Source organism: Eupeodes corollae, chromosome 1 (genome assembly GCF_945859685.1).
Source record: "Eupeodes corollae chromosome 1, idEupCoro1.1, whole genome shotgun sequence".
NCBI classification, from domain to species: Eukaryota; Metazoa; Arthropoda; class Insecta; order Diptera; family Syrphidae; genus Eupeodes; species Eupeodes corollae.
The window spans coordinates 121574785-121602707 of record NC_079147.1 but is presented as its reverse complement, the minus strand read 5'-3'; the positions used below and the strand labels follow the sequence as shown (position 1 = coordinate 121602707).

Here is a 27923-nt window from a genome sequence, read left to right as displayed (position 1 = left end):
TTGCTATTTTAAATTAAGGAAAATATGATTTACATAAAGTAAAATATTTTTTGGTAAACTTTCATAAAAAAAATATTTCTTTATTTTTCAAAATATAAACTTAAACTAAATTAAAATTTTAATTCCAATTTTATCGTACCCATGGTTTGCCGACTGCTATACCTTAGGTATCTTCGACAAAGTCATGGTCAGGAAAACACTGCGTATTCGTCGTTAGTCTTGATTTGCCACAGGAACTTTATAATATAATATAATAACAATAACATTATCAATATCAATATCAATAACAATAACAATAACAATAACAATAACAATAACAATAACAATAACAATAACAATAACAATAACAATAACAATAACAATAACAATAACAATAACAATAACAATAACAATAACAATAACAATAACAATAACAATAACAATAACAATAACAATAACAATAACAATAACAATAACAATAACAATAACAATAACAATAACAATAACAATAACAATAACAATAACAATAACAATAACAATAACAATAACAATAACAATAACAATAACAATAACAATAACAATAACAATAACAATAACAATAACAATAACAATAACAATAACAATAACAATAACAATAACAATAACAATAACAATAACAATAACAATAACAATAACAATAACAATAACAATAACAATAACAATAACAATAACAATAACAATAACAATAACAATAACAATAACAATAACAATAACAATAACAATAACAATAACAATAACAATAACAATAACAATAACAATAACAATAACAATAACAATAACAATAACAATAACAATAACAATAACAATAACAATAACAATAACAATAACAATAACAATAACAATGACAATAACAATAACAATAACAATAACAATAACAATAACAATAACAATAACAATAACAATAACAATGACAATAACAATAACAATAACAATAACAATAACAATAACAATAACAATAACAATGACAATAACAATAACAATAACAATAACAATAACAACAATAACAACAACAATAACAATAACGATATTAATTAAAGGTATTACGTTTATTCACAAAAATTCCCATTAGTTAATTGTCAAATCTGCGAGTGAACTGACGTTCGTAAGGGAAATGTTTGGAGATGGTGCATTGGAATTTTATGACTGCGGCGGGGGATCGAGGGTAGCTACAGCTGATGGTGTCCGTGTCACTGCATCAGGCTCCCAATCAGCTGCAACGCCATCTTTGTGGCAAACACAAAACAACATTTTGAATAGAAAAGTATAGGGTTAACTTGCCGTCTGACATCACAATTTTTTTAACGTTTTTATTTTAAGTATTTTTTCATGTACTAAAACAGGGCTTAAGAGTAAATTTTTGTTACCTGACTTTTTTAGATTTGATTTAAGCGTTGATATAATAATTCTTTTAGAAACTTTTATTAAAGAAGAAAAGGAACGACATTTTTATAAATATTTGAATGGATATAAATTAACATGCATTTCAGCAACTAGAAACAATGTCATGAGGAAAGCAAGTGGGGGCATCTTATGTGCCATTAAGAAAAGTACTGTTGGTAGTTTTGTAGAGTTCAGACGTGTGCAAAACAGGGTTGTTATTTTAATTAATTGCAACTCTCTTGGAAATATAATGCTTATTGGGGACCTTAACGCTCGAATTGGCGATTATCAAAACTCTATTTCCCATTATACAGATACGGGAACGGTTTTTAATACGAGAAGAAAATCTAAAGATGGTTTTATTAATCGAAACGGGAGAAGTCTGATAGAGCTTCTTTAAAGCTTTGCATTTTTCGTGTTGAATGGGATTTCCAAAAGTGACGCTGAGGGTGAATTTACTTTTATTAGCGCACAAGGACAGTCGGTTATAGACATATGTGTTGTATCTGGCAAATGGTTGATACCGATTGAAGATTTCGAGGTTCTGGCTGCGACTTTGCAGTGAAAGCAATTTTCTCTAAAGGAACTCAAAGCATCGCGAACAACATGTACAAGTTGAAGTGGGTTGACAGCAAGGCCCTTCTTTATCAATCTCGGTTGAATACACATTGTGGTATCCTTCCATCACTGCAATCTACGTGAAGCTACATTTCGTTTCTTTTAAACTATTCAGATCTACTAACGCCGATTTTTTTTAAAAAGCAGTACTTACATTTCAATAATATATATAAAACAACTTTGTTCTGAATATTTTCAAACTACTGCAAAAAGCGTAGTGCTCTGCAAGGACTCTAAAACATTTTGGAATAATGTAAGAGAATTAGGAGGGCGTAAACATACTTCTTCAAATAATAATACTCTTGGAGCTGAGATTTTGGCAGATTACTTCAAAGAATCGCTATCAGCAGATAAGTCTCTGTTATCGTTTAGCTACGCCATGCCAAACAATCATATTCCTGTACTTGATGAACCGATATCCTTGATTGAACTATAAAGTGTTTTGAAAACAATAAAGAGTAACAAAGCACCGGGTGCTGATTGAATCAAAACGGAATTTTACAAATATTCTACTGCTTACTACAAAAACTACTTAGTGGACTTGTTCTACCAACTTTATAATGATGCTTGCATACCCATTTGCTTTCACGCAGCCATTATTTGCGCTACTTTCAAGGGAGGTGAAAGGAGTCATACAGAAAACTATAGAGGCATATCTATTCGCAAATCTTTAAGAAAAATCTTAAACTCTATTCTTTACGAGAGGCTTAAGAGATGGATAGACCGTTTAAGTATCTTCCAACCGGTTTCTCAATGGTAGACCAAATTTTTGCACTAACAAGCATAGCAAGACAACATTTAAAGAAAAATAAAAAGCTTTAGAACTGCTTCATTGACTTCAAAGCTGCTTTTGATACGGTCAATCGACAAGCATTGATTTACAAACTATCTTCTCTTAGCCTTTCAAACAAATTTTTACTTTTTTATTCTTACTTTCTGAGTTCAACGAAGGCCTCAATATGGGATGGGAACAACTTATCCGAAAGTTTTGAGACAGTGGCGGGAGTTTTTTTTAACAAAAAACTTATCGACCTCTCATCAAAGTACAGAGCCTCAATGCAACAATAAATACTTGCTTATGTTACGGTATCCAAGCCTTTGGATACGCTCAAATAGAGGAATTTCAGACTTTACAAAGATACTTTTTTAAAAGACTTTTTAAACTACCTAACGCTACACCTACGTACGCCATACATGTCGAATCGGGAATATCACCGATATACATATATTCAGAATCTGAAAAGGCAGTCCGACTATTTAGCTAAGGCTATGAAAATGGGCATCATAAGACGGTCTTGATAAGAGACGATCATCATAAGACGATCTTGATAAGAGTGCTCCTTACGAATGCATGTCCCTTCAGAGAATGGAACGCGCTTGCTGGAGAAGTTTATATAGTACTCTCCTTATTTAGCAAGCAAAAACATATACAAGCGCTTAAACCATCAATTGTCATCAACTTTAAAGAGATGACTTCGGAAGCTATCGGCACCATTTTTAAAGCTAGAGTCGAAATCCTTAATCTCATCTTTGTCCCCCATAGATCGGACCTCTCACAAATTTGCACTCTCTTCAATAGAAGAGATGTGGAGGATATAAATCATTTCATAGCAGTTTGTCCAATTTTATAAGAAATACGACGGCTATATTTTCAAGTGAGTTTTTTGTCTATGGACCAACTTATTGACAATCTTAACGGGCTGAGTAGTTGGACAAATTTTGTTTAAATTTTGCAAACATACTTTTGCTTATAGAAGTATATTTTGATCGGTCAAATTTAATATTTTTTGTGTTTCAAATCACGGTAAAATTGAACTTGTTTTCATCTACTAAAATTATTTTTAAACACGGGAAAGTTAATTTTAAAGATTTTGTGTTTCAAATGTAAAACCGAAAAAAAAGAAAAAAATAGAGCTATTTAAACTCATATTTCTTGTGTTTCAAATCATGTCAAAATTGTGTACATATCTTTAAAGATTATAAAATCATTCAAAATTGTTTTATTAATCTTTTTTTATAAATTTGCAGGTAAATAAATTACTTATCTGTTATATTTGAAAATTTATAAGAAAAATCACTGAATACAGTTTTTATTGTCTTATACTAAAAACAAAACTAACAAAAATAAACTTTCATAATGTTAAACTATTTTTAACTGAAATTTCTACCAGGCAGACGGCAACAACGCCATGTCCTTCTATTCTAAGCTTTAAACTAATGTAATTTTATAATCGAAATAAAGAATTTAATCTATCTATCTACTCCCAATGTGGCACGCCAATATCATAAAAATCCTTATAGAAGGCATCGGAACACTCCACTTATTAAATAATTGTTCTTACTCTATTTCGCATTGGAAACTGCCCGCCAAAAATAATGCTGACCTTACCATGCCAGATTTCATAAAAAAACATCTCACTGATGAATATATTAAAAAATAGCACTACTTATTTTACCAACACTGCGTTGGAAAATTTTCCAGACATTCATTTATCTCAAATTTCTTTCAGGAAAATGGATTCAAACTAACCAAAATTTTAAGACATTTGAAGACGATTTACCTTTAACTAAACCTTTTTTCACACCAGAACACAAACTCAGGAGCCTTAACTTTCATAATAATTCTATCATTATTCATCTTTACAAAATTAAAATATTCTAAACGAAAGCCGGCCAATACGCCTGTAACATCAATATAAATATACACGAAATTCTTTACCTGAACAACTAAATGTAGACCCTAAAGAAAAACTCAAGAACATTCCCCCTCCTCACCTGTACCTAATGTTTAACTAAACACTATCATTTCTCACCCCTCATTCCTTCTACACCACAAACTAAAATCATACCCCACCCTTCAACTCTTACAACGCAACAGACAGACAAAGACATCAAACAAGATAAAAAAGGCATACAATTTGCACTTGATTTTACTAGGAGATTGAGTTCTAGCAAATATTCTTCGCGTTGTTCGCAACAAACACATGAATTATTATTTAATGAATTAACTAACACAAAAGACAAATTTATATATACTTATAATGTATAAAAAAGATAGATTGAGCAATATTAAAACACAAAAGTATATATAGAAATAAGATATATGTATAACTTTTTGTAACCTCTTCAAGGAAAAGAACAATTTTAATGAACATATTTCTTTTGAAAAAAAATATATGTTTAGAACTATGTCTCCACGGGGCAATGCTTTGCGGCTCAGCTCGTTGCGTAGGGTGCCATCTCCCAGTACACCTCCTGCTCGACTAAACATTAATTTTATTCATGCCTATGGTAATGATGTAAATGACACAAACCTGAGAACTTTTCCGATATCCAAGAGAAACTAGAAATCAGTGCTCCCAATTAAGTTAACAAAAAAAAATCAAAAAAAAAATAATATGACTGACCTAAGAAATTACTAAAATAAAACCTTCACCAAAAAAAATTAATAAAAAGAAATTATAAAAAAAATTAAGTAAAAAAATATATATAAGAAAACTAAACACTTACTAAAAACTAATTACAAAAATCTAACAATGAAACTTTCCTCTAAAGCACCTCTTTGTTATCCCCTTGAACGGCCTTACGAAGCGTCCACACACCACTAGCTTGTTAAAAAATTAAATAAGTATGAGAGATAAAGGGTAAGGGTATAATAATAGAAATGAGTCAATATAATAACTAAATTTTATTGCTTGGCTGAGATCAACAATTTTTAAAAATTACTACAGACAAAGAAGTTTCAATACCTTAATATTTGCTTATTGAAATGCAACAACAAATGTTAAAATATATTTCACCGTAACAAAAATAAATAATTCTAAATTCTAACAATTTAAAAAAATAAAATACAAAGTATTAATTTAAGATATTTTTATAGACAATGTTATAAGTTTTCCCGTCGGGTGCAAATATGTGTAAATTCCGGGCATTAGATACACGTGAACAAGCTACATTAAGTTGACCATGAGAGAAGCATGGGTCTTCTCCATGTACACTGTACAGGTAGCACTCCTGCTACAGTGGGTTGGTATTACAGTATTCTGGGTTGAAACTTCATTACTACGATGCTAGATGATGCTAGATGGCGTTGAAGTAGCTAAATTTGTGGCGACTTAGCTCCAGCAACAGCGCCTCTAACACTGAATAGTTAAACAAAGTATCTACAACATTCATTGTATCTCTTCATTTAGCTATCTATTCATTACACTCTTTTTAAATCTTTTATTTTTTACATTTTATTTGTCTTTCCTTTTCAATCCGTTATTCTATTCAAATATTGTCGCTTGGCTTGTTAAGTCGTCCGCCTAAAGAAATTCATTTTGTTAATAAATTGTTTGAAAATATAATTAAAAGTGTAGTTGTTTCAATTTTGACTACAATTTGGTGACCCCGACGTGATCGTCAAAACATTAAAAAAATTAACGAACATGAGCATACATCACACGCCACCGAGGGACACAAAGTCTAGCCCAAAGAAACGCGACAATGAAGATGAGGAGCAGGCTAAATCAAATGCCCTAAGCTCCATAGACGCTGTCACAGACATTAGATTGCCCACATTTTGGAAGTCTCAACCAGAACTCTGGTTCCTACAAGTTGAGGCAAAATTCCGTTCCAAAGGCATAAGGAGCGACAATGCTAAATTCGATGTTATCATAAGTTGCCTCGAGTCAGACGTGCTGCTTCACATTTCTGATGTCGTTCGTGCTCCACCAGAAAAAGATAAGTATGAATATCTCAAAACGAACTTAATAAAGCGCCTGTCTGATTCCAGAGAAAAGCAATTGCATAAGCTTTTGACAGACCTCGAATTGGGGGACAAAAAGCCAACTCAACTCCTTCGTGAGATGCGCGAGTTGGCAGCAGAATCCGTAGGGGATGAATTTTTATACTCCTTGTGGATAAACAGAATGCCAATAAGCGTTCGTGGTCTATTGTCTGTTTCCGGCAAGTCTGACCTCAACACTCTGTCTGAAGTGGCAGACAGAATCATGGAAAATACTTCCAACGGGTATGTCATGGCAACGAACCCGAGTCCATCCCGCCAAACAAATCTTCAGCTGGAACAAAAAATCGACAAGCTAGAGAAGATGATATCCAGTCTCATGCAAGAAGTAGGAACAACTTCATCCAACAACTCGACTAAGATTCAACACCGACCTCGCTCACGTACACCTAAGAGCAATAAAGTATGCTTTTATCACAAGAAGTTTGGAAAAGAAGCACGTTGCTGCACACTTCCTTGCTCCTTCACAACTCACAACCAGAAAAACTAGTCGAGCTGTCGTCCCATGAACCTGCGGGCGACAGCACCATCAACCCATTAATCTCAGCGGGCAACAACATCAGCAATTCTCTTCAAGAAGTCCGACTCCATGTGTACGACAAGCGAACACATGTCAAATATCTCATCGATTCAGGTTCAGTCATCTCAGTTCTTCCTCGCACGTACTTGTCTGGAAAATCTGTTCCTAGTGCATTCAAATTGTATGCTGCAAACAACACTGCGATTAACACCTTCGGAAATAAAAACATAATTGTTGACCTGGGACTTCGGCGGGAATTTAGATGGTCATTCTTGGTTGCAGACGTCACCACGCCTATCATCGGGGCTGATTTTTTAGTCCACTATGGCCTCATCGTGGATTTGAAAAATCGAAGAATCTACGACTCATTAACAACACTGGTAAGAAAAGGACTTCTGCAGGAAACAAACACCTTTGGCATCTCAACAATCGACACCAAAAGAGACTTCGATGGTATTTTAAGTCAATTCATCAGCATTACCAAACCTCAAGCCATTCCAATTAGTACGTCAACAGACCACGGCAGTGTATTTCATTACCTAATCACCACCGGACATCCCATAGCTGAACGCCCCCGGAAACTTTCGGGCGAGAAACTTCGGGCCGCAAAAGCCGAAATTGAATTTCTCCTTCAACAAGGAATTATTCGCCCGTCCAGCAGCCCATGGGCTAGTCCAATCCACCTGGTAAAGAAAAAGAGTGGTGATTGGAGACTCTGTGGTGATTTTAGGAAGCTTAACTCTCAAACTGTGCCGGATCGTTATCCACCACCATTCATCCAAGACGTTTTTGAGAAGCTCCATGGTAAAACCATCTTTTCAACTCTGGACCTGGCACGAGCCTATCATCTACTTCCGATGTTTGCGGAGCACATACAAAAAACGGCCATTACAACACCGTTTGGACTCTATGAGTACGTTTTCATGCCATTCGGCTTAAAAAATGCCTCGCAAACCTGCCAACGTCTCATAGATTCAATATTTCGTGGAATGGATTATGTGTTCTGCTATATAGATGACATTTTGATTATGTCTGAGTCAGAAGAACAACATAAAACGCACCTAAAAGCAGTGCTACAGAAGCTTAAAGACCACAACTTGCTAATCAATTCCACCAAATGCTGTTTGGGCCAATCGAATATAAACTTCCTTGGCTATAACATTACCAGGGAAGGTTACCAACCTCCAAAAGACCGTGTCGAAGCAATAATTGATTTTCCCCAGCCAGAAACCGTTCAAGATCTTCGACGATTCTTGGGAATGCTCAATTATTATCGCCGTTGCATTCCGCAAGCAGCTCAAGAACAAGTTCCACTCAACCAGTACCTACAAAAATCTATCAAAAACGATAAGAGAAAAATTGTTTGGACCCCAGAAACTTTAGAGGCTTTCCAAAATTGCAAAAGTAGTATCGCTAATGCAACACTTTCATCCTTCATTTCACCACAAGCACCACTGGCGCTAATCACAGATGCGTCCGATGTGGCCATCGGAGCTGCATTAGAACAATTTGAAGATGAAATTTGGAAGCCGATTGGATTCTTTTCTAGAAGGTTAAGCAAAACCGAAAAAAACTACAGCACGTACGATAGAGAACTATTAGGAATTTTTGCAGCTTGCCAACACTTTCAACACATACTGGATTGTCATCATTTCGTCATCAAAACGGATCATAAACCGCTCACATATGCTTTTGCCCACCGCCCAGATAAAGCATCACCAAGACAACTAAGACAATTAGATTTCGTTTCACAATTTTCAACTGAAATAGTTCACCTGAAAGGAGATCAAAATCTCGTAGCAGATGCCCTTTCACGAATTTGTGCAATCGAAATGCCAACAATTCTTAGTCCAGAGACGATTCAGCACGAGCAAATCCTTGACGAAGAACTTAACAACATTTTGAAAGGAGAAACATCTCTGAAACTTCAGAAGCTCACAATAGACAACGACATCAGTATATATTGTGACATCTCAACTGGCCTTATCCGTCCATTCATTCCAGCTTCACTTCGACGAACAGCTTTCAATGTGATACATGGTTTAGCACACCCCAGCGGTAGAACAACTTGCAGACAACTTCGAGAAAAATATGTCTGGCCAAATCTACGGAAAGACGCTCTCGAATGGTCGAGAAACTGTGTTCCATGTCAACGTGCAAAAATTCAGAGGCACAACAAGCTGATTCCAAAAAAGATAGACGTCCCGGACAAAAGATTTAATCACCTACATCTGGACATAATTCACATGCCAGAGGTAAGAGGTTTTAAATATTGTTTAACAATCATAGATCGTTTTTCCAGATTTCCAATGGCAATTCCATTGAAAAACATTGCTGCCGATACAGTTACATCAGCCTTTTTCAATAACTGGGTTTGTTTATTTGGAACACCCATGCAATTAACAACAGACCAAGGTTCTCAATTTGAAAGTGCTTTATTCACTGCAATGGCAAACACCATTAGTGCCAAGCGCATCCGAACCACTGCTTACCATCCGGCCGCAAACGGAATGGTTGAACGTTGGCACAGGACACTAAAGGCTGCATTAATGTGCAACCCAGCTATTCCATGGATCGACCTACTTCCATCAGTGCTACTTGGACTTCGCACAGCATTCAAGGAAGACATCGGTGCTTCACCAGCAGAAATGATATTTGGTACTCCACTACGCATTCCTGGAGATTTTTTCATTTGCACAGATGAACCAGCTGACGCAGAACTATTCCTAGAAAAACACAGAGAATATATGAGAACAATTCGGCCAAATTCCTTAAGACATCATACAAAACCAAAAATGTTTTTGCTTAAGAACATCAATGACTGCACACACGTTTTCCTTCGTCATGATGAGGTCAAACCTCCACTCAGAGCACCATACTCTGGTCCATATCTAGTGAAGAAGCGTATCGACGATCGAAGATTTTTAATAAACATCGATGGAGACGATAAAGTCATATCTGTTGAAAGATTGAAACCAGCATTTGTCGTACAATCAGACTCGGATTCTTCTTCTTCACAACAACAGCCAGCTGATTCCAGAACCTACTGCAACAAAAAAGTAACTTATGGTTCTAACTATGTGGCGACTTAGCTCCAGCAACAGCGCCTCTAACACTGAATAGTTAAACAAAGTATCTACAACATTCATTGTATCTCTTCATTTAGGTATCTATTCATTTCACTCTTTTTGAATCTTTTACTTTTTTACATTTTATTTGTCTTTCCTTTTCAATCCGTTATTCTATTCAAATATTGTCGCTTGGCTTGTTAAGTCGTCCGCCTAAAGAAATTCATTTTGTTAATAAATTGTTTGAAAATATAATTAAAAGTGTAGTTGTTTCAATTTTGACTACAAATTGTGGTGTCTGTCATTGACACCAACTAAACAAAATCGAAATTCACCACAAAAACAAGTGAGTAAAGCAAACACTGATATTTAGTTCAACAATTTTTTTTAAATAGAACAAGAATAATAATTAAATAACTATGTAAGTTAAAACTATATTAAATTTAAATTTAAGTAAATGTGCGGTGGGACATAAGAAGGAACCAGTCCGAACTCAAGGAGAATAAAAAGAAGAATATTAAAAAGAATTCAAATTGTATATGCTCACTGTTGGCAGTTTGTTTTTGTACACTTAGAATCAAAAATTGTTCTGTTCTGGAATCTTCTATTTTAACTTCTTTATCAACAGGTAGAGGTGCCACCATCGCTACAGTGTCGCCACAAAATTTGACGATATTTTGACAAACAATTTTCTTATTTTTCGTAAAAAAAAATTATTTTTTGTTTTAATAAAAAGTATCCTATGTTACTTCTAATACCTTCAAGAGTGTATGTGCAAAGTTTCATGATGATCGGGTAAGTAGTTTTTGCGTGAAAGCGTAACAAACAAACTTACATTCGCATTTATAATATTAGTATAGAAGTATAGATTAATCAATTTCAAATACATTCCCCACTCCCACTTTTCTTATCTTATAAGAAAAATAATAAAAATATATAAAAAAACTAAAAAGGTTTAAATCCAAATTCATACAAAAATTGACCTTAGAGGCTTTTTATTCTTGATCCATTGCCAAAAAAAAATGTTCTTACTTACAGTTTCCTTAGTCCCTCGTCGTTCTGCCGGCAGCACGTAGAGAACCAGGTGTAGCACTTTCGCCCCCACTGAATTTATTCCTTTGAGTCTTTTTATATATGCCTTTAAAATCACCTTTTCCACTTTTATAAATTCAAACCGAATTTAAATAAAAAAACAATTAATTAGGTAAAAACAAATTTTAGAGAACTGGATTTTACTCTACTTTACTTAAATTAAAAACAGAATTTAAAACAAAATTAAAAGCTCTTCTTTCTTTTTAATTCACTTTTCCTTTCTTTAACTTTCTCCACTGGACACTCTTTCTTTTATGCTTATACAAATCCCTTTGTTTTCTTCCTTCGAGGGTTATCTCTTAAACACTAAGTCTATGAGTCTTAAAAGCTATTTCCTTTGTACCGGACAAGGGAATACTTCCACTGTACTGAATGTCCTTCTTCAAAGTCACAATTTGAAAGTCCGAAGGAGGCAACTAAAAACTTCCCAGAGGCTCAGGCTTCTGCTACTAAGTTTCCTGATCTTTGGATCCTGACCTGAACCCCTGCTGTTGTACATATATATATAAATATATATATATATATATATATATATATATATATATATATATATATATATATCAATGTCGTCACCAATCTTTCTAGAATATGTCTAGATTTTCTGTTCAATTTAGCGTATCGAATTCACTTTGTTACGAGTATCTTTACTTATTTGAATTCACTTATTTAAAAAATAAACAACTTCTTATTTGTGTATGTCTATTAGTTTAACTTGCCAAGATAATCGATAGATTTTAAATCAAAAAAGAAACTGTTGTTCAAAACCATTGGCCGTTAACACTTCTTATTCCAAGTTAGCAAACGTAAGAATGACCATAAAATCACTTAGGCTAGTTCCTAGTCATTCTTCTATTTACTAAGTAAATAGTTACCACTACCTCTGAGTGAGATCAGAAAATTAACCCCCCTTATCCACGTCCAAGAAATCGCACCCACACATACATATATACTACTAATACAGTCTTGTACCTTTATAACAGTCTATTTCCTCTTCTATTACTCTAGGATCAATCTAAATCCTGAATTCCTTAATACTAATATTATTTGTCTTAATTAATTAATCTTTTTTTTTCTTATCAAGCTATTATCGTAAACTATTTATTTAAATAAATGTTCATCTCATACTGTGTTAATACTACTTATCTTAGACTTAAACCATCAAAAGAAAAATCAAAACAAACATGGACAGCACCGAGGAGCAGAAATTATTATTATTAAGTAAATTTAACTAATTCCTATCAAATAATAATTATATTTTCATTATTCTTATATCTTTTTCAGTTGTTCCTAAATATTTTTTTAATTTTTTAATTAAGGTAAGTCGCAACTATGTAGAGTGGTGAATTTGTGTTGCAAAGATTCGAATGCGAAAGCAATTGAATCCTGACAAAACAAATTCATCACTTTGCCTTAATAATATATTATTTTATCGACTAAATTTATCTTTTATTTTTAGAATATAATTAAATTGGAAGTCTATCGACTTCTCCTGTCGGTGACCAGCCACCGGGGATGGATTAAGCCACCTCAGCTAACTACCAAATCGTTATTGTCAGAATGGTTGAGGGTGTCGTCGCCGTGGCGCAGCCGCGCCGCCTATAGTTATTTATATATACATATGTATATTCATATGTCCACGAAACATATATATGTATAAATTGATGCCTCTTGAAGGAAAGAAACAAATAAGTTTGTACAATAACTAAACATTTTGTAACCCCCTAAATAATATAACCTAAAACTGTATTAAGAAAAATCAAAACAAAATAATAATACTTACATACTTCCTGTACTTTTTAAAGAAAATTAACCTCTTCAAGGTAAATTACTTTTTTTTTAAAGGGGGAAGGATGTAGTGATACCTACTACATATCAACCTCCCAACAAATGCATTTTGCCATATTGCCGCTCATTTTCCAAACACTTCAACCACTGATATATAAACTATACATTGACTCACAAATAAATCATCACGAGGTCATCATGCACTAATTACAGGCATTGAGGAATACCCAATAACCATACTAAATGCTGTGAATGGATCGTAGCAAGGGTCGACACTATGAGTGAAATGGGTATATGTAAAATACGATGGGGCGGCACTTTTGTCACCAACAATTCGGAATATTCAAAATTCCAACTAGTGAATATTTTTAAGTGCTTCAATATATGGGAAATATTACGAAATAGAATCGATTGTGTGATTATCTGTTGGTGGGTGATGGTTCGAAAAGTGCTTGTGTATTGAGGTAAAAGTGGAAAAAGAAAAAGTATAAAAAGACAGGAATAGTTAAAGAAAGACACAGAAAGATAAGAAAATAAAAAGGAAAATAAAAAGTGAAAAGATAAAATAAGTGTTAAGTTGTTAAAAATATAATCTTTCATTAATTTTCTGTCCGTTACACTCTCTTTTCGCTACGATAAGCGAGGTGAGAGTGTAAAACATGTTATTTAAGGATGCATTGAAGAAAATGGTTGGAATCGGGATCACTTTCGATTACTAAAATGAAATGAATTTAGTTGAACTTCGCTAAGTAAAAATTGAAAGTGAATCCAAAGTAAATACTGAATCCAAGCGTTATACTTGTTCGCAAATTATCCGTGTCATTGAAATACTCTTTGGTAATCCACATTTTTTGTTTTTTGGTCTGACGTTAACAGAAACAAAGCGTTTTTTTTTCTCAACTCGTGCACACGCAACGTATAGCTTCATATGTGAAAAACAATCATTTTCTAAATTTATCACGCAAACACTAAGCCTGCATACTATCAGTTCATAATGGTTGCCTCATTCAAACTCAGCATAAGTCTTTTCACCGCAAGTCGAGTACCGTTGCAAAGTCGCGATGTATTCAAATTACGCAATATCACAATAACTGAAATTGAGTTGCAAGTTATGTGGTGGAAATCCTCGTAATTCCAGAGAGTTCAAAAACTCCGTCGGATAATTTACTACATGTCACTACATGTATGTTACCAAATTGTCAGCGTTTTTTGATTGAATGTTGAAATTCAGAACGTGTACATCATTATTCTTTGCAGCGAGAATTGCTCGTTGACTTCATCAAGCATAATTCTGATGATTCTCATTAAATTTTGGGAAAACATTTTCAATAAGAGCTAATTGAGGGTCTAAACATCCCAAATATCGTTGGTAGGAGTAATTAATCCAGTTGTTGCATCAAATGGCAGTTTTCCATTTTCAGCAGATAACAATTGTTTGGAAAATTGTGCAGCACTTTGATGATTTTAAAGTTGAACTCTCATATTAGTCGTCAGCGATAATGTTTTTTCGTTATTCCACAAGAGTGATGCCTTCAGGCAAGTATTCAATTAATCTTCAGGCGTTCCACGGGGAATTACTATCAACGTCTGCCTTAGATCACCTGCCAACAATATCATAAAGCCGACAAAGATGTTGTTACTTCGTCGAAGATCCTTCAATATGAAGTTAAGTGCTCCAAGTGATTTCTTATGCGCTATTGTGCACTCATCCCAAACAATGAGCTTGCATTGCTAAGTTTATCATTGCACTGGATCGCGAAATATTGCATGTTAGAGTATCAATTGTGTTTAAATTGAATTTCAACCTAAGCTGAGAATGTGCAGTACGACCACCATTTAAAAGAGTTGACGCAATTCCAGATGATGCTAACGCCAAAGCTATGTAACATCTTGATCGAATAGTGGCCATAATCAATAGTGCAACGGCACAATATTTCGAAAGAACTCCTGCAATGTATCAAAATTATATTGCGGCCATCGGTTTAATTCTTGGTTCAATGCATTTGATGTAACAACTGAATCTGCAAGTGTTAAATCCCAATGAGAATCGTTCTCCAGCAAATCCAATAGTTGACATGTTTCTCGATATGTTTGGAATTGGTGGCCAATCACAGTTTTCAAATGCGCAAATGATTTTGATGAACAGTGTACATAGCACATGAGTGGAAAACACCTGTGGCCAATCTGGAACTGGGGTTCCTTGTTTGCGACGTTGGAATTTCTTTGTTGTAATACATGGGCATTTCAACGTTCATCAACATCGCTGCGAATGGATTTGCTTCACACATTTCAAAGAAGCTAGTCAATGTTGTCGATGTAGGTCTATTAGCTTGTTGTGCTGCCTTAGGAAAATGTTCGCATGTGTTTTGAAATTTCGTAATATCAGCGGGCAATATGGTACAATGAATTCATTTCCGATCTGAATCTCTTGATTTTGAACATAAACTTTTATAGTTCGACCATTATATTCTTTTGAACGCCGACGATAAACTGAATATCCATCCTTCCCTGTGACTGGTTCAGCAACTAAATGTCTGGGATATCGTTTTGTGCACTTTTCATCAGCCATGCAAGAGCGATAATGGATTTAATGCATCCACTTCATTTGAATGTAATTTGTTCAGCAACCAAATTAGGAAATGATCATGCGATAGTCCACGCTTCTGCCATTCCACCGACTACATATAACAACGTGTGTCACCAAAAACTCGATACTTAGTAAGCACATCCATCATAACCTTGAATTTTTGGTGAAATATTCTGTCGATTATGTAGTGGCGATCTAGCGTTTTTGGCCGGGGTCAAACTCACATTCAATTTTCGTCCACTTCCGATTAAATAGATCTGGAGTTCCATAATTTTGCATGTACGGCATAGCGGCTTGAGCGTATTCGTGCATGTGGCGTGGGCCTCCGATATAAGATGATGTGAGAATCTTGAGGCGTCCAATATTCTGAACATTACCTATTATCTGAATGAATAGCACCACCCAAGTGAATATAGTCCTCAGATCGTAGCTTTGCATGATTGAATCGTTTGGTCTGGACTTTGACATCCATGTCGACAGCGAATTGCTGGAATAGCCGACGGCACTTCAGAATGACAGTCTCCTCATGTGTTGGAATCATCAAACGATACGCATAGTAATTCATTGCGCTTAGATTTTTGTTTATGTATACGCCTGAAATGCAAAATTAAATAGATTGTTAATGAAAATCAATAATATCAATAATTAGTGTGTGAATATTGTACTTATAATTGGATCGACCATCTTCAACGTGATGTGGTATCCGTCTTGTTCTTGCCAATAAATGATTGTATATTGTAACGCATCGTACAAACTATGTGTCTCGTTTGCACGATTCATGATATTGCTTCTTTCATGAACGACAATGTCTCGTGATTAAGATGGATCGCAAACAATAATTGCAGCTACATCATCAACGGTGGGTGCATTGAATAGTCGCACATGTTCACCCATTGGGGTACGATCCGCTCTTATTACAGATTTGTGCGTATCCGATGGCATTCGTTCCACTGCTGTTTTAAACACATTAACCACAGCGTTATTAGCGTGAAAAAATGCTTGCAACTGTTCAATAATTCGTCTCTTTAACTGTTGTGTTCCCTGTATATTGCACCGCACATTCAGCTGGTCCACCATCGGCGAAATGAAATATGTTTGCAGAAATTGATGCTTTTTATCTGGTGTTGGACAATGCAAATGATATATGTATTTGTCCCTGTATCTGTAATTGCATACAATCATTTGTTGAAGAATACGATGTGACTTCTTGTCGTGTGGTGGTAAAATGTGTGGTGTATGTGTAGTTGTTACGTGTTGCAATTGATTGTGTTGGAGTGTGAGTGATTTGTTGTTTCAGTTTATTTATTTATAAAGCTTACACAGTAAGATAATAGATATCTTATAAATTTGTGAAAGCCTATGACTTAACTTTATATAACAATTCAAATTAAAAAAAAAATACGGTAAGAAAATAATATAAAATAAATTTATATACAAAAAAAAGAAAATAACAATAATTTATCGATAAAATATTAATTGACGTTAAAATAGAAATAATAGAAATAGAAGAAGGAAAAGATAGTTAAGTTAGTAAAAGTTAAGAAGAGAAGATAGTTCATTAAGCTAAGTTAGTTGCTTAGGTTCGAAAAGAAGATTTTAATACTTTTTTGGAAAATATGTAAGCATCAACAGTTCCCTACACACGGTTTTTACTTTTGTACATTCATGGCGAAAATTGTTTTGATTTATGAGTCATGTACATAGATAGATTAGGGTCTTACGAAAAAAGTTGAACAAAAAAGTATAGACAACCTATTCAGCGGCGGCGGTTTTAAGTGTTGTCGTTAGAATTAAATTAATGGCTTGAAGGTTTTATTTCAAGTTTTTTTAACGCCCTAATCCTACATTGTCCTTGAAAAGAAAAGCGTACATGATTATATTTATAATTATTATAAGCACGAGTAAAATTATAAAAACACAGGACAAAAGAAATGAAACTATATATTAAAAATAGAATTTTTATTTGACTCATATAAAAATAATGGGACACAAGTCATCGGATTTTCAAAATTAATCAATCAATATGAATTTTTCTGTTTAAAATTGTTACATCTTCAAACAATGATTATTTTGTTACACTTTTAACTTGGTCATAAAAATGTTGTCCAGTAAGCTATATTGAGGATGAAAAAAGAAAATGGAAAGAAAAATCTAGAAAATGTATCAATATAAATTGCAGTTGGGTGCCCGTTACGTGTAATATCATATTGAGGCTCTACCATTGATTCGCTGCGAACTTTTGTCTGTGAATTTTTTTATTTATTCCGGATTATAATTAAAAATGTTCTATTTTTACCTTAAAATCTTGAGTATTATGTAAGCTTTCATCCGAATATCCTTTCATGGATTTTGTTGCTACAGGTCCCATATAATTATTCACTACAGCGAATTCCATGAGAGAAAGAAAAACAAAAACCGAACATGAAGACATCCAAACATCTATAGCTTTCACGTAAGATACAGGTGGCAATGATTGCTGAGATTGTGTGTTTTGTGTTGCTAGCGTAAGTAGGGAGGTAACACCTAAGGTTACACGCGCCGGAATTGCTTCAGGTTTAATCCAAAAAGATATCCAAGACATAACAACAATAAGGGCTGATGGTATATATGTGTGGAACAGATGATATCCTAGCCTTCGGCGTAGATTAAAAACAATTGCCAAACAAGTAAAATTGCCTAAAAATAAATAAACAAATATGCGATTTGTAGATTTCGTTCAGGATAATGAATTTATTTGTACAAAATAAGATTTTTAATTTGTTTCCTTTTTGGGAACTTATCACAGGATATAAAGGTTATAAGGGCATTTTGGGCATAAAACCAACACAAATGAAATAGGTACCAAATGAAACCTTATTATTTATGCATAAAATGTGTACCCTTACATTAATTTGCTCTTACTTAACAGGTGTGCAGGATTTATACATTACATTAAATAAGTATGAGAGATAAAGGGTAAGGGTATAATAATAGAAATGAGTCAATACAATAACTAAATTTTATTGCTTGGCAGAGATCAATAATTTTTAAAAATTACTACAGACAAAAAAGTTTCAACACCTTAATATATGCTTATTGAAATGCAACAACAAATGTTAAAATATATTTCACCGTAACAAAAATAAATAATTCTAAATTCTAACAATTAAAAAAAATAAAATACAAAGTATTAATTTAAGATATTTTTATAGACAATGTTATAAATTTTCCCGTCGGGTGCAAATATGTGTAAATTCCGGGCATTAGATACACGTGAACAAGCTACATAAAGTTGTAGCACTCCTGCTACCTGTAATGTTTGTCCTTGATCCTTGTTCATAGTAACAGCAAAGCTAAGCTTGACGGGAAACTGAACCCTTTTAAATTGGAATGGAAGGTCAGTGGGAATAATTGGTATCCAAAGTATTACAACACTATTTCCCTTACCGACACCTGTTAAAATAGTAGCAATAAGTATGTTCTGTCCCAATTTTGTTATACGAAGCTTTGTTCCATTACATAGCCGAGGAGCATCTAGATTTCGCATAAGCATTACTGATACATTTAGTTTCAATTGAAGTTAGTTCAATTCCGATAGTTCAAGTGAATTTAAAAACTCCACAGGATATGAAGTACTTAGTTCCGTATCCATAATTGTATCTATTGACAAATATTCCTTCACTTGTCCTTGAACCTCGTTTAAAATGTCAGTGTTGATCCTATTTACAATTTCATTTTTTGGTGCTAATATTGCTCTTGCACACAACCACTGATCACTAAACAAATTTTGTTAGAATTCCGGAAAAAACATTAGCAATGAGATCCATATCACTTTCTACTAAATTACAAAATTCTCTTGACAGTGATATGTAGCCTTCAGCGTCAACATCTAAACAACCATCACCAATTTTCAACAACATTTCTGCGTAAAGTCCTGAATCCACGTCATTATGAAGATGTACTCTCATATTCGTTTTCGGGCGGAGTTTTTCAACTGTCGTCCATAAGCTTGATGATTTAATGCACGCTTGAATTTCATCTGCTGGTCTCCCCCTTTGAATCACTGGTAGGGTTTGATGGAAATAACTGGCCAATAAAACTACCATGCCTCCCTTTATATCTGTACTATCTCGCAAGTCCTGGAGGGTCCGGTTTAAAGCTTCTATAGCCTTCTTGTGAGACATTGTACTTTCATCCCACACTAAAAGCTTGCATTCTCGCAGCATCCTACCTCCAGAACTATTTTTACTAAAATTACAGATGGGCGAATCTTCCTGTGCCAAATTCAATTATAATTTTAAAACGGAATGTGCCGTACGACCGCCCTTTAATAGCGTCGCGGCAATACTTGACGAAGCTACAGCAACTGCTATTTTTTGGTCTTTTCTGACGGACATCTATACTAATATTATAAATGCGAATGTAAGTTTGTTTGTTAGAGTAAGAATTAATATCACCGAATAAGATCTAAAATAATAAAGTAACAGCTAAGCACAAAAATTACGGATAACCTAAAAAATGTGAATAGTATTATACTGCATGCAACGACAGAAGAAAATAACATAAATATAGAAAAATCAGAAACAGTTGAAACTATATTCAATTGAATTAGATATTGCCGTCACCATCGGTAATACAGTGGGTTGGTATTACAGTATTCAGGGTTGAAACTTCATTACTACGATGCTAGATGGCGTTGAAGTAGCTAAATTTGACGATATTTTGGCAAACAATTTTCTTATTTTTCGTAAAAAAAAAAATTATTTTTTGTTTTAATAAAAAGTATCCTATGTTACTTCTAATACCTTCAAGAGTGTATGTGCAAAGTTTCATGATGATCGGGTAAGTAGTTTTGCGTGAAAGCGTAACAAACAAACTTACATTCGCATTTATAATATTATAGTATAGAGTATAGATATAGAAGTATAGATAAAAGTTATTTCTGTAGAGATATACTTACATATGCAAAAATCTTGTGATTTTATTTCCCCGTCAACGAAAGTAACGGTTTACAAATCTAAGACTTTGATTGATCTTAGACATTATTTATAAAAAGACATGGTGCAAAATGATGTCTGTCAGTTGTCGTAGAAATTAAAAAGAAACGTTTTTCCGTGCCAAAACAACGTATTAACTCTCGCATATCTTTTTTGAATGGCCGTGTTTCAAAAACTGTACTAATTGTTAATAATAATATTGTGTTTTTTTAAGGGGATATGGCAGAACATCGTCGTTGTGATATGTATCCACCATCTGTCTATCGACAAAGGCGACGTATGCTACATACATACATATATGACCGTGAATCAAAATAATCCGCTTATCCGCTTTTTGAGGCGAACCTCTTTTTTCAAAATTCAAACTTAGACTAACTACAAAGTTATTTCTTACTCTAAATTACACCTATCCCCAAATGCCATTCGTCGCTGATGTCTTGCGACGTTCCCACAGGTGGTGTGGAAGCGCTGGAATGTACTGTTCTCACATCATGTTTGTATGTCCAGAGTTCCAGACATAGCGTCAGCAAAGGTGTGGGAATTGTTAAAGATAATTCTCCACACATAATCTGGTGTTAACTCCTCCGCCCTTTAAAATCGAACGCCCACGTTCGATGCTGTAGCTCTAATGTGTTGAGGGATATCTTCTAAACTTATAGTTGTTCTTGGTGTTGGAATAGGGTTTTCCTGTGCCAATTCTTCTGCATTTGGAAGGTCATTCATTGCTGTTGCATTTTTTGTTGATTTAAGTTTATTTTTCAGCTTTGAAAGATAAAATATGCTTAATGCAACGTTGATTTATAAACTTCATTTTGGATTCTAAATGATGTGTTGTAAAAATAAATGATGTAGGTTTTGTCTAGTGGCACTATCTCTTGATTTACTTCTATAGGTCCAGTATATTGGTTTAAGAACAGAAAACCTGGTGTAACTTCTGCAAACGATGGTATGTGTTGGTTATTTATTTCAGTGCAGTTTAAAGCTCTGCTACTTAGTAGGAGTGGAATGCAAGAATTATTTGAAGCAAACTTTATTTGAGCACATTCTAGTGCTTCTAACACATTTATTTATTTTTATTTATTTATTTATTAAAATAATAATATACAATTGAAAAAAAATTGCTATTAATATATAGGCTAAGAGCAAACAGCAGCAAAGGCTTTCGGCTCTTTATTTTTGGCTTTTGAAAGTTTATCCCGGATTTTTGCTATAATGTCAGTGTCGTTTCTAGGATTGCCTATTGACTGTAGTACTGACAAACTATCAGAGCAGATAGCCCATCTCCCCTATCTTAATAGACTGTTCTTAACAGCTTCTATAATAGCTAGAGCTTCGGTTGTTTATATGGAGGCAATGTTAGGTAAAATCCCTTGCGTGATAAGGGAGCCATCTTGGACTACAACTGCAAAACCAGTGCTTGAGTCCGTTTTAGAGCCATCTGTATACATAAAGTTCCAGCCTTTACTTTTAAGATCACTTTGAATTTCCATGAAACGTGTTACAAGTGCTATTTTTTCGGAGTTCTTGTAGATCGAGAATGACAGATTCCTTTTGGAGAGACCATGGTGGTTGTACTGCTGTGTATTTGGCTGTTTTGGTTAAGACTAAGTTGAGTTTATTTCTAGACTCAAGGGCATGGTGTATTGTAGATGGTATCCTTTTAGCGCGTTGGTGCGAGATAACTTTGCAGACATCTCTGTCTACCACTGAGCCATTTTGGAATAGGAACTTTACGTTGAGTTTTGCAATAGCTATTGTTGGAAGTCCAGCTTCAGCGAGAATATTTTTGATTGCAGTGGTTGGATAAGCCCCAAGACTTTTCCTAGCAGCTTGGTGATATGTTGGTGCAATTATATTCTTTGTTGACCTTGGACAGGAGCCGTAAATAGACAAAGCATAATCAATTTTACTTAAAACTAGCATTTTAGACAATTTGCAAAGTGAATTTACATGAGCATTACTTATACTAGATGAAAGGTATTTTATAATATTTAGCCTTGCTGCTAATGCTTTCTTAAGATTGGTACAGTGAGGTTTCCAGTTATATCTATTGTTTATAAGAAGACCTAAGACATTTAGATTAGTAACTACTTCTATTCTAGTGTTGTTAATTACTAATTCTAGGTTTGTACAGTTTTATTTTCTGCAGACATGAATGAGTTTACATTTTTCTAAGGAAAGACAAGGATCAGAGGTAAAAGACCAATGGCTGATTTCATTAAGCAAAAGAGAAAAAGCTGATTTTATTTTGTCTAGGTCATTGTATTTACATAATATATATACATCGTCTGCATAGATACAGTAATCGAGATCTTTGTGTTTAGAGATAAAGTTACTTATTTCGTTGAAAGCGATTGCAAAACAAATTACTGATAAAGGAGATCCTTGTGGAATTCCATTATATAGTGGCTTAGTTTTAGAAAACATATTTCGGATTTTAACGTAGCACTTTCTGTTCGTTAGAAAGGATTTGATATATTGAAAGATTCTAGGTCCGAGACCCCAGTCTCATAATGTTTTAAGAATGAGGTGAATGCCTATATGGTCAAAAGCCTTTTCAAACTCAAGGGCCAGAATTTTGATGTGGTTTCGAGCTGAGAGGGTGTTTGTTACTGCAAAATCGATGTGAAGAAGGGCATCTATGCACCCTCTTCTTGGTTTGAAAGCTACTTGGTTGGAACTTAATACTTTTTTTAATTCTGTAAACCATAATAACCTGTTTGCAATTATTTTTTTCAGAACTTTTGATAAGCAAGGAAGTAAAGAAATTGGGCGGTAAGAATTAATACAGTCGATTTCTTTTTTGGGCTTAAGGATGGGAATAATTGTAGCTGTTTTCCAGCTTTGAGGTATGATATCTTTTCTGAATATAATGTTATACAATGAAATGAGCCTTTGCTTAGCTGAATCAGGGAGATTATTTAGCATAGAATAGGATATCCTATCCCGCCCTGGTGTTTTCCCTTTTAATCTACTCAAGCAACTTTCGAGTTCAATGGTTGTGATATCAGTCTCAATGCGAAGAGCAGCAGCGTTGAATGGAGGTTGTGGAGTTATATTCAGACTTGCCGTTTTTTCCGAGTTAAAAGCGTGTGAGAAGTTGGAGTTGAGAGAATTTGTAGACCAAGTATTTGCAAACAAATTGCATATTTCATTGGGGTTAGTTACTGGGCCTGCTGGTGACTTAATGGACAATATATTTTTGGGGGTGGAGTTGCCAGTGAGAGTCCTAATACGTTGCCAAGCTGTGCTTGTGGATGTGTTGGGGTTAATTGTTCCCGTGAAATCATTAAAGCTTTTGAGTTTGCTACATTTTAGAGTTCTTCTAAAATAAGCATTTGCTTTTTTATAGGCTATGAGGTTAACTTGAGAAGGATTTTTCATGAAAGTCCGCCAAGTTTTAAACTTTTCAGTTCTTATCCTCGAGAGGTCACGGTTCCACCAGGGCACAGTTCGATTAAAAGTTATTGGGGATGTTTAGGGAATGGAGTCGTTTGCCGCACTGCGGATGCTCTTGAGTAGAATGGCAGCTTCTTTGTTTATGCAATGGGTCGTAGGTAATTTAGAAATATTAACTTCAAGTATGTTTTTATATAAGTCCCAATTAGCGAAGTCAGTTTTGTATCTCGGAATGTGCTTTGCGGTATCTTGTTTTGTTGCCAGTCGCAGTGAAATAGTTATTGGAAAATGATCGCTATTATGCAAATCATTGGATATTTGCCAAGATATTTTTGGGAAGAGAATAGATGAGCAGCATGACACATCAACATGAGTAAGTGTGCTGTGGGTTGAGAAGTGGGTGGGGGAGCCATCATTAAGTATTGTTAAGTCAGATTTCATAATGAATTCTTCAATTGTGTTGCCCCTTTTGTTATTATTAGGAGAACCCCATTGCTGACTCCAGGAATTTAAATCACCTGTAAATATATATGGAGGGTCCACTTGACGACTAATGTTTTCAAGGTTCGATTGGGTAAAAATTTGCCCAGGTAGAATGTAAGCACATATAATTGTTATTCTCATAAGTATGTCAGCTTTTATAGCTGTACATAGAATGTTTGAATGAATTTGTTTATGTACGTGGGGGATATTGTTTTTGATAAGTAAACCAATTCCCTGCACCGAAGATAGATTATAAGGATGATTGATGAAGTACCCGATGTAAGCCTTAGGTATTATAGGGTCTACATTGTATGCAAGGTTTGTTTCTTGAAGCGAAATAATATCGTATTTATGTTCTTTTATTAATAACTTAAGTTCATCATAATTGTTTATGAAACCATTGAGATTCCATTGTAAAATTTCAAGATAATTAAATGTTTTAGGATGTCTGTTGTTCTGGTGTTCAATTGAGTGTCGATGATCACACTTGCGGAGGAGGCCGCAATTCCTACCACACACAGATGGTAGAATTGCGCTCCCCACCGCAAGTGCGGCCATCGATGTTGAGGGTGCTGAAGTTGTTTTATTATGTATCATCATTTTTATTAAAAGAGTAGGAGTTGGAGATAGAAGGATTATAAAGAGAATTGATTTGTGGTGATGTTTGAACATTTGTGTTCGAGAGTGTGGTGAGATAGCTAATTTGTGTTGAGGTGGATTGGTTATCGATATCAATAGTGTTTGGTTTGGTTTGTAAAGAGAATTCTTTTTGGTTATGCGCTCCATACACGATTCAAATTTATTTTCAATTTAGTTGTCAACTAAATTGATGCTTCGAAACACACTACATAAACGTTGTTGAAAGACTTCTGCTTCAACTGTCAAAACATCATTTTTTCTTGTTACAAAATTTCATTTAATCGAATCAAGATGTCTGAAAAAAGAAAAATATTTGCATTGATAATTATTGCAGAGTGCCTATATGACGATGAAGAAGTAAAAATAAAAAGAAAAAGAATTTGGATGAAAGAATGGCTAAAAGATAAAAAAAAAATTCCAATGAAAAATTAATAATGGAAATTAAAACAAATGAACCAAATGATTTCTTGAATTTTACCAGAATGAATGCAGAAGCCTTTCAGGAACTGCTAAATAAAGTAACTCCATTAATCAAAAAAGAAGACACTTTTATGCGAGATTCAATAAGTCCAGAAACACGCCTTCTAATTACATTAAGGTACCTCGCCAAAGGAAATGATTTTGAGGATCTCAAATTTTTCTATGCTGTGTCCCCCCAAGCAATTGGGAAAATAGTAATAGAAACGTGTGAGGCTATAATATCTGTACTCAATGAATATATAAAGGTTATATTTTTTAGAGAACTTATTTTTATTTTGTTTGATTTAATTCTACATAATTTTAGGTACCAAAAACTGTGGTTGAATGGAAAACTGAATCCGAAAAATTTCTGGTGGTTTTAATCATATAACTCTTGTTCGCTGAAACAGCCTTCTTCCGCTTGTTCAGGAGGCACTTGAAAATAAGCTGGAAGCTTTATAATTTTCACTGGTGTTGGTGAAGGGTTTGAAGAGCTTGTAGCTGGGAAAAGTAAAAATCACATGTGTGCCGAGGAAAATCTTGATGGTTGCGGTGTGTTGGTGTTCACTGCATTAATTGTCAGCTGCTTCAGTTGACCGAGAATTAAAATTTCTTCAATGGCTTTTTTGGCATACATTTTCTGCTGTTCATCTATTTTCCTATAAGAACAAGCCCACGACTTCGCATATACACTTCCGACTCATCTTCACTAGCTTCGTCCTTCTCCTTCAGGGAATCCAGGTGCATACATGCCTTTGTCAGGAACTCATTCTTCTCATCGCAGCTACTGTTCTTCTTTGTTCGCTTGGATGGAACCTAATAAAATGAAAATAAATTTCACCAAATAATAAAGTGAATACATTTTTGCACTTTGCAGCCTACACTTATTGGGCCTCAGTAATAAACGAATTTTTTGCCTGTAGTCGAGTTTATCCCATACAAAAAATCGAATCTAAGCTAGAAATTTGTTTATTACTCAGGGCCATTGTATTTACTTACCTTAAATTCATCCATGTCATCAAGAGTAGAAATACTTTCCGATGCTCCTCCTGGTCTCGCAAGAAGTCGAAGTCGTCGAAGTACCACAAAGTGGGTACGTGGACGTCGTCTTCTCCTGCACCTGACTTCATGGAGTTGTTTACAAGCTTCAGCTCCCGGCGGTAGGATGTTTTAAAATTTTTTATTTTATTTTTTAATTGTTGGAGAGTTCCATCTGGTTCAATTTCATTGAACTTCTCCAGCAACACATCCCAAGTTTGGCTTTTTTTACTTTATTTTTGTATTCATTGCTTTTTATCTTCCAAAGCGTGGGATGTTGCTGGAGAAGTTCAAACAATTCCTTCCAACATTTTTTATTAGCGGTTTGAGTCATTTTTGTTTATTTTTTTAAGAACAAATACAAAACCATACCGAAACCAGAGAGACGAGACATCAGACATGACCACAGAGATAATTCTATTGAGATTATTCACGTCTCTGTTTTTTTATCTCATTGAATTTCTTGCTAAGAAAGAGATGGAATGCGTTTGGTTTGACAGTAAATCAAATGACTTGCTTACACACACCTCAACTAAGTTGAAAACATTCACATCAACTTGAACAAATTCAAAATCTTTTGATTTTCTTCCAACTCAATCGTCAACCTTCAGAAAAATCAAATTCAAGCCCACACACGAGTTGATTTGATAAAAGTGGTATTAAATTGAAAGACAAGTTGAACTGTGTATGGAGTGCTTTAGAAGAAGGAGAGAGCATTTCTTGATCATTTAGTTTTGTTGTTGGTTGTAGTGAGGTTGTTGTGTTTCGAATAGGGAGTGGTGGTGGAGTGGTTTCTGTAGGTTGGATAGACATTTGTGCGGGTGGTTTCGGCGGTTATAGTTGTGGGGGAAGAGGATGTGGGAAGAGATAAATTTTTAGTTTGTGCTGTATTGTTTTCTGTTGATTTTTTAATTCTCTCAGAGAAAGATAGAGAATTTGAAATATTCTCTATATTTTGTGAGTTGTATGTGCGTCTTGCTTTAGCCATACTGCACTTGTTTTTAGTTTTGATGATCAAAATTTCTTTATTTTGGATAAATTTAGGACAATCTTTTGAAGAAGCCGAGTGTTT

At 34.4% G+C, this 27923-nt stretch overlaps 1 protein-coding gene, 1 long non-coding RNA gene and 1 pseudogene across 3 annotated transcripts in view; all 3 read right to left on the bottom strand.

The window, feature by feature from the left end:
• Window positions 1-16230: 16230 nt before the first annotated feature.
• On the bottom strand, window positions 16231-16935 carry LOC129943411 (uncharacterized; annotated as a pseudogene).
• An 860-nt stretch (window positions 16936-17795) lies between these two features.
• The window catches only part of LOC129953726 (glycine receptor subunit alpha-2), a 209268-nt gene continuing 199140 nt past the window's right edge, over window positions 17796-27923 (bottom strand). For both annotated transcript variants that reach the window (XM_056067121.1, XM_056067122.1), the window contains 2 exons: window positions 18154-18533; window positions 17796-18100 (listed from right to left, as the gene is read on the bottom strand). In XM_056067121.1, coding sequence (XP_055923096.1) covers window positions 17948-18100; window positions 18154-18533 — 533 coding nt within the window. In that variant the 3' untranslated portion in view covers window positions 17796-17947. The remainder of the gene's footprint in view (window positions 18101-18153; window positions 18534-27923) is intronic.
• On the bottom strand, window positions 26081-27651 carry LOC129953727 (uncharacterized). Its single transcript, XR_008782578.1, has 2 exons — window positions 26813-27651; window positions 26081-26629 (listed from the first exon to the last, which is right to left on the bottom strand). It is a non-coding gene; the product is annotated as an uncharacterized LOC129953727 (long non-coding RNA).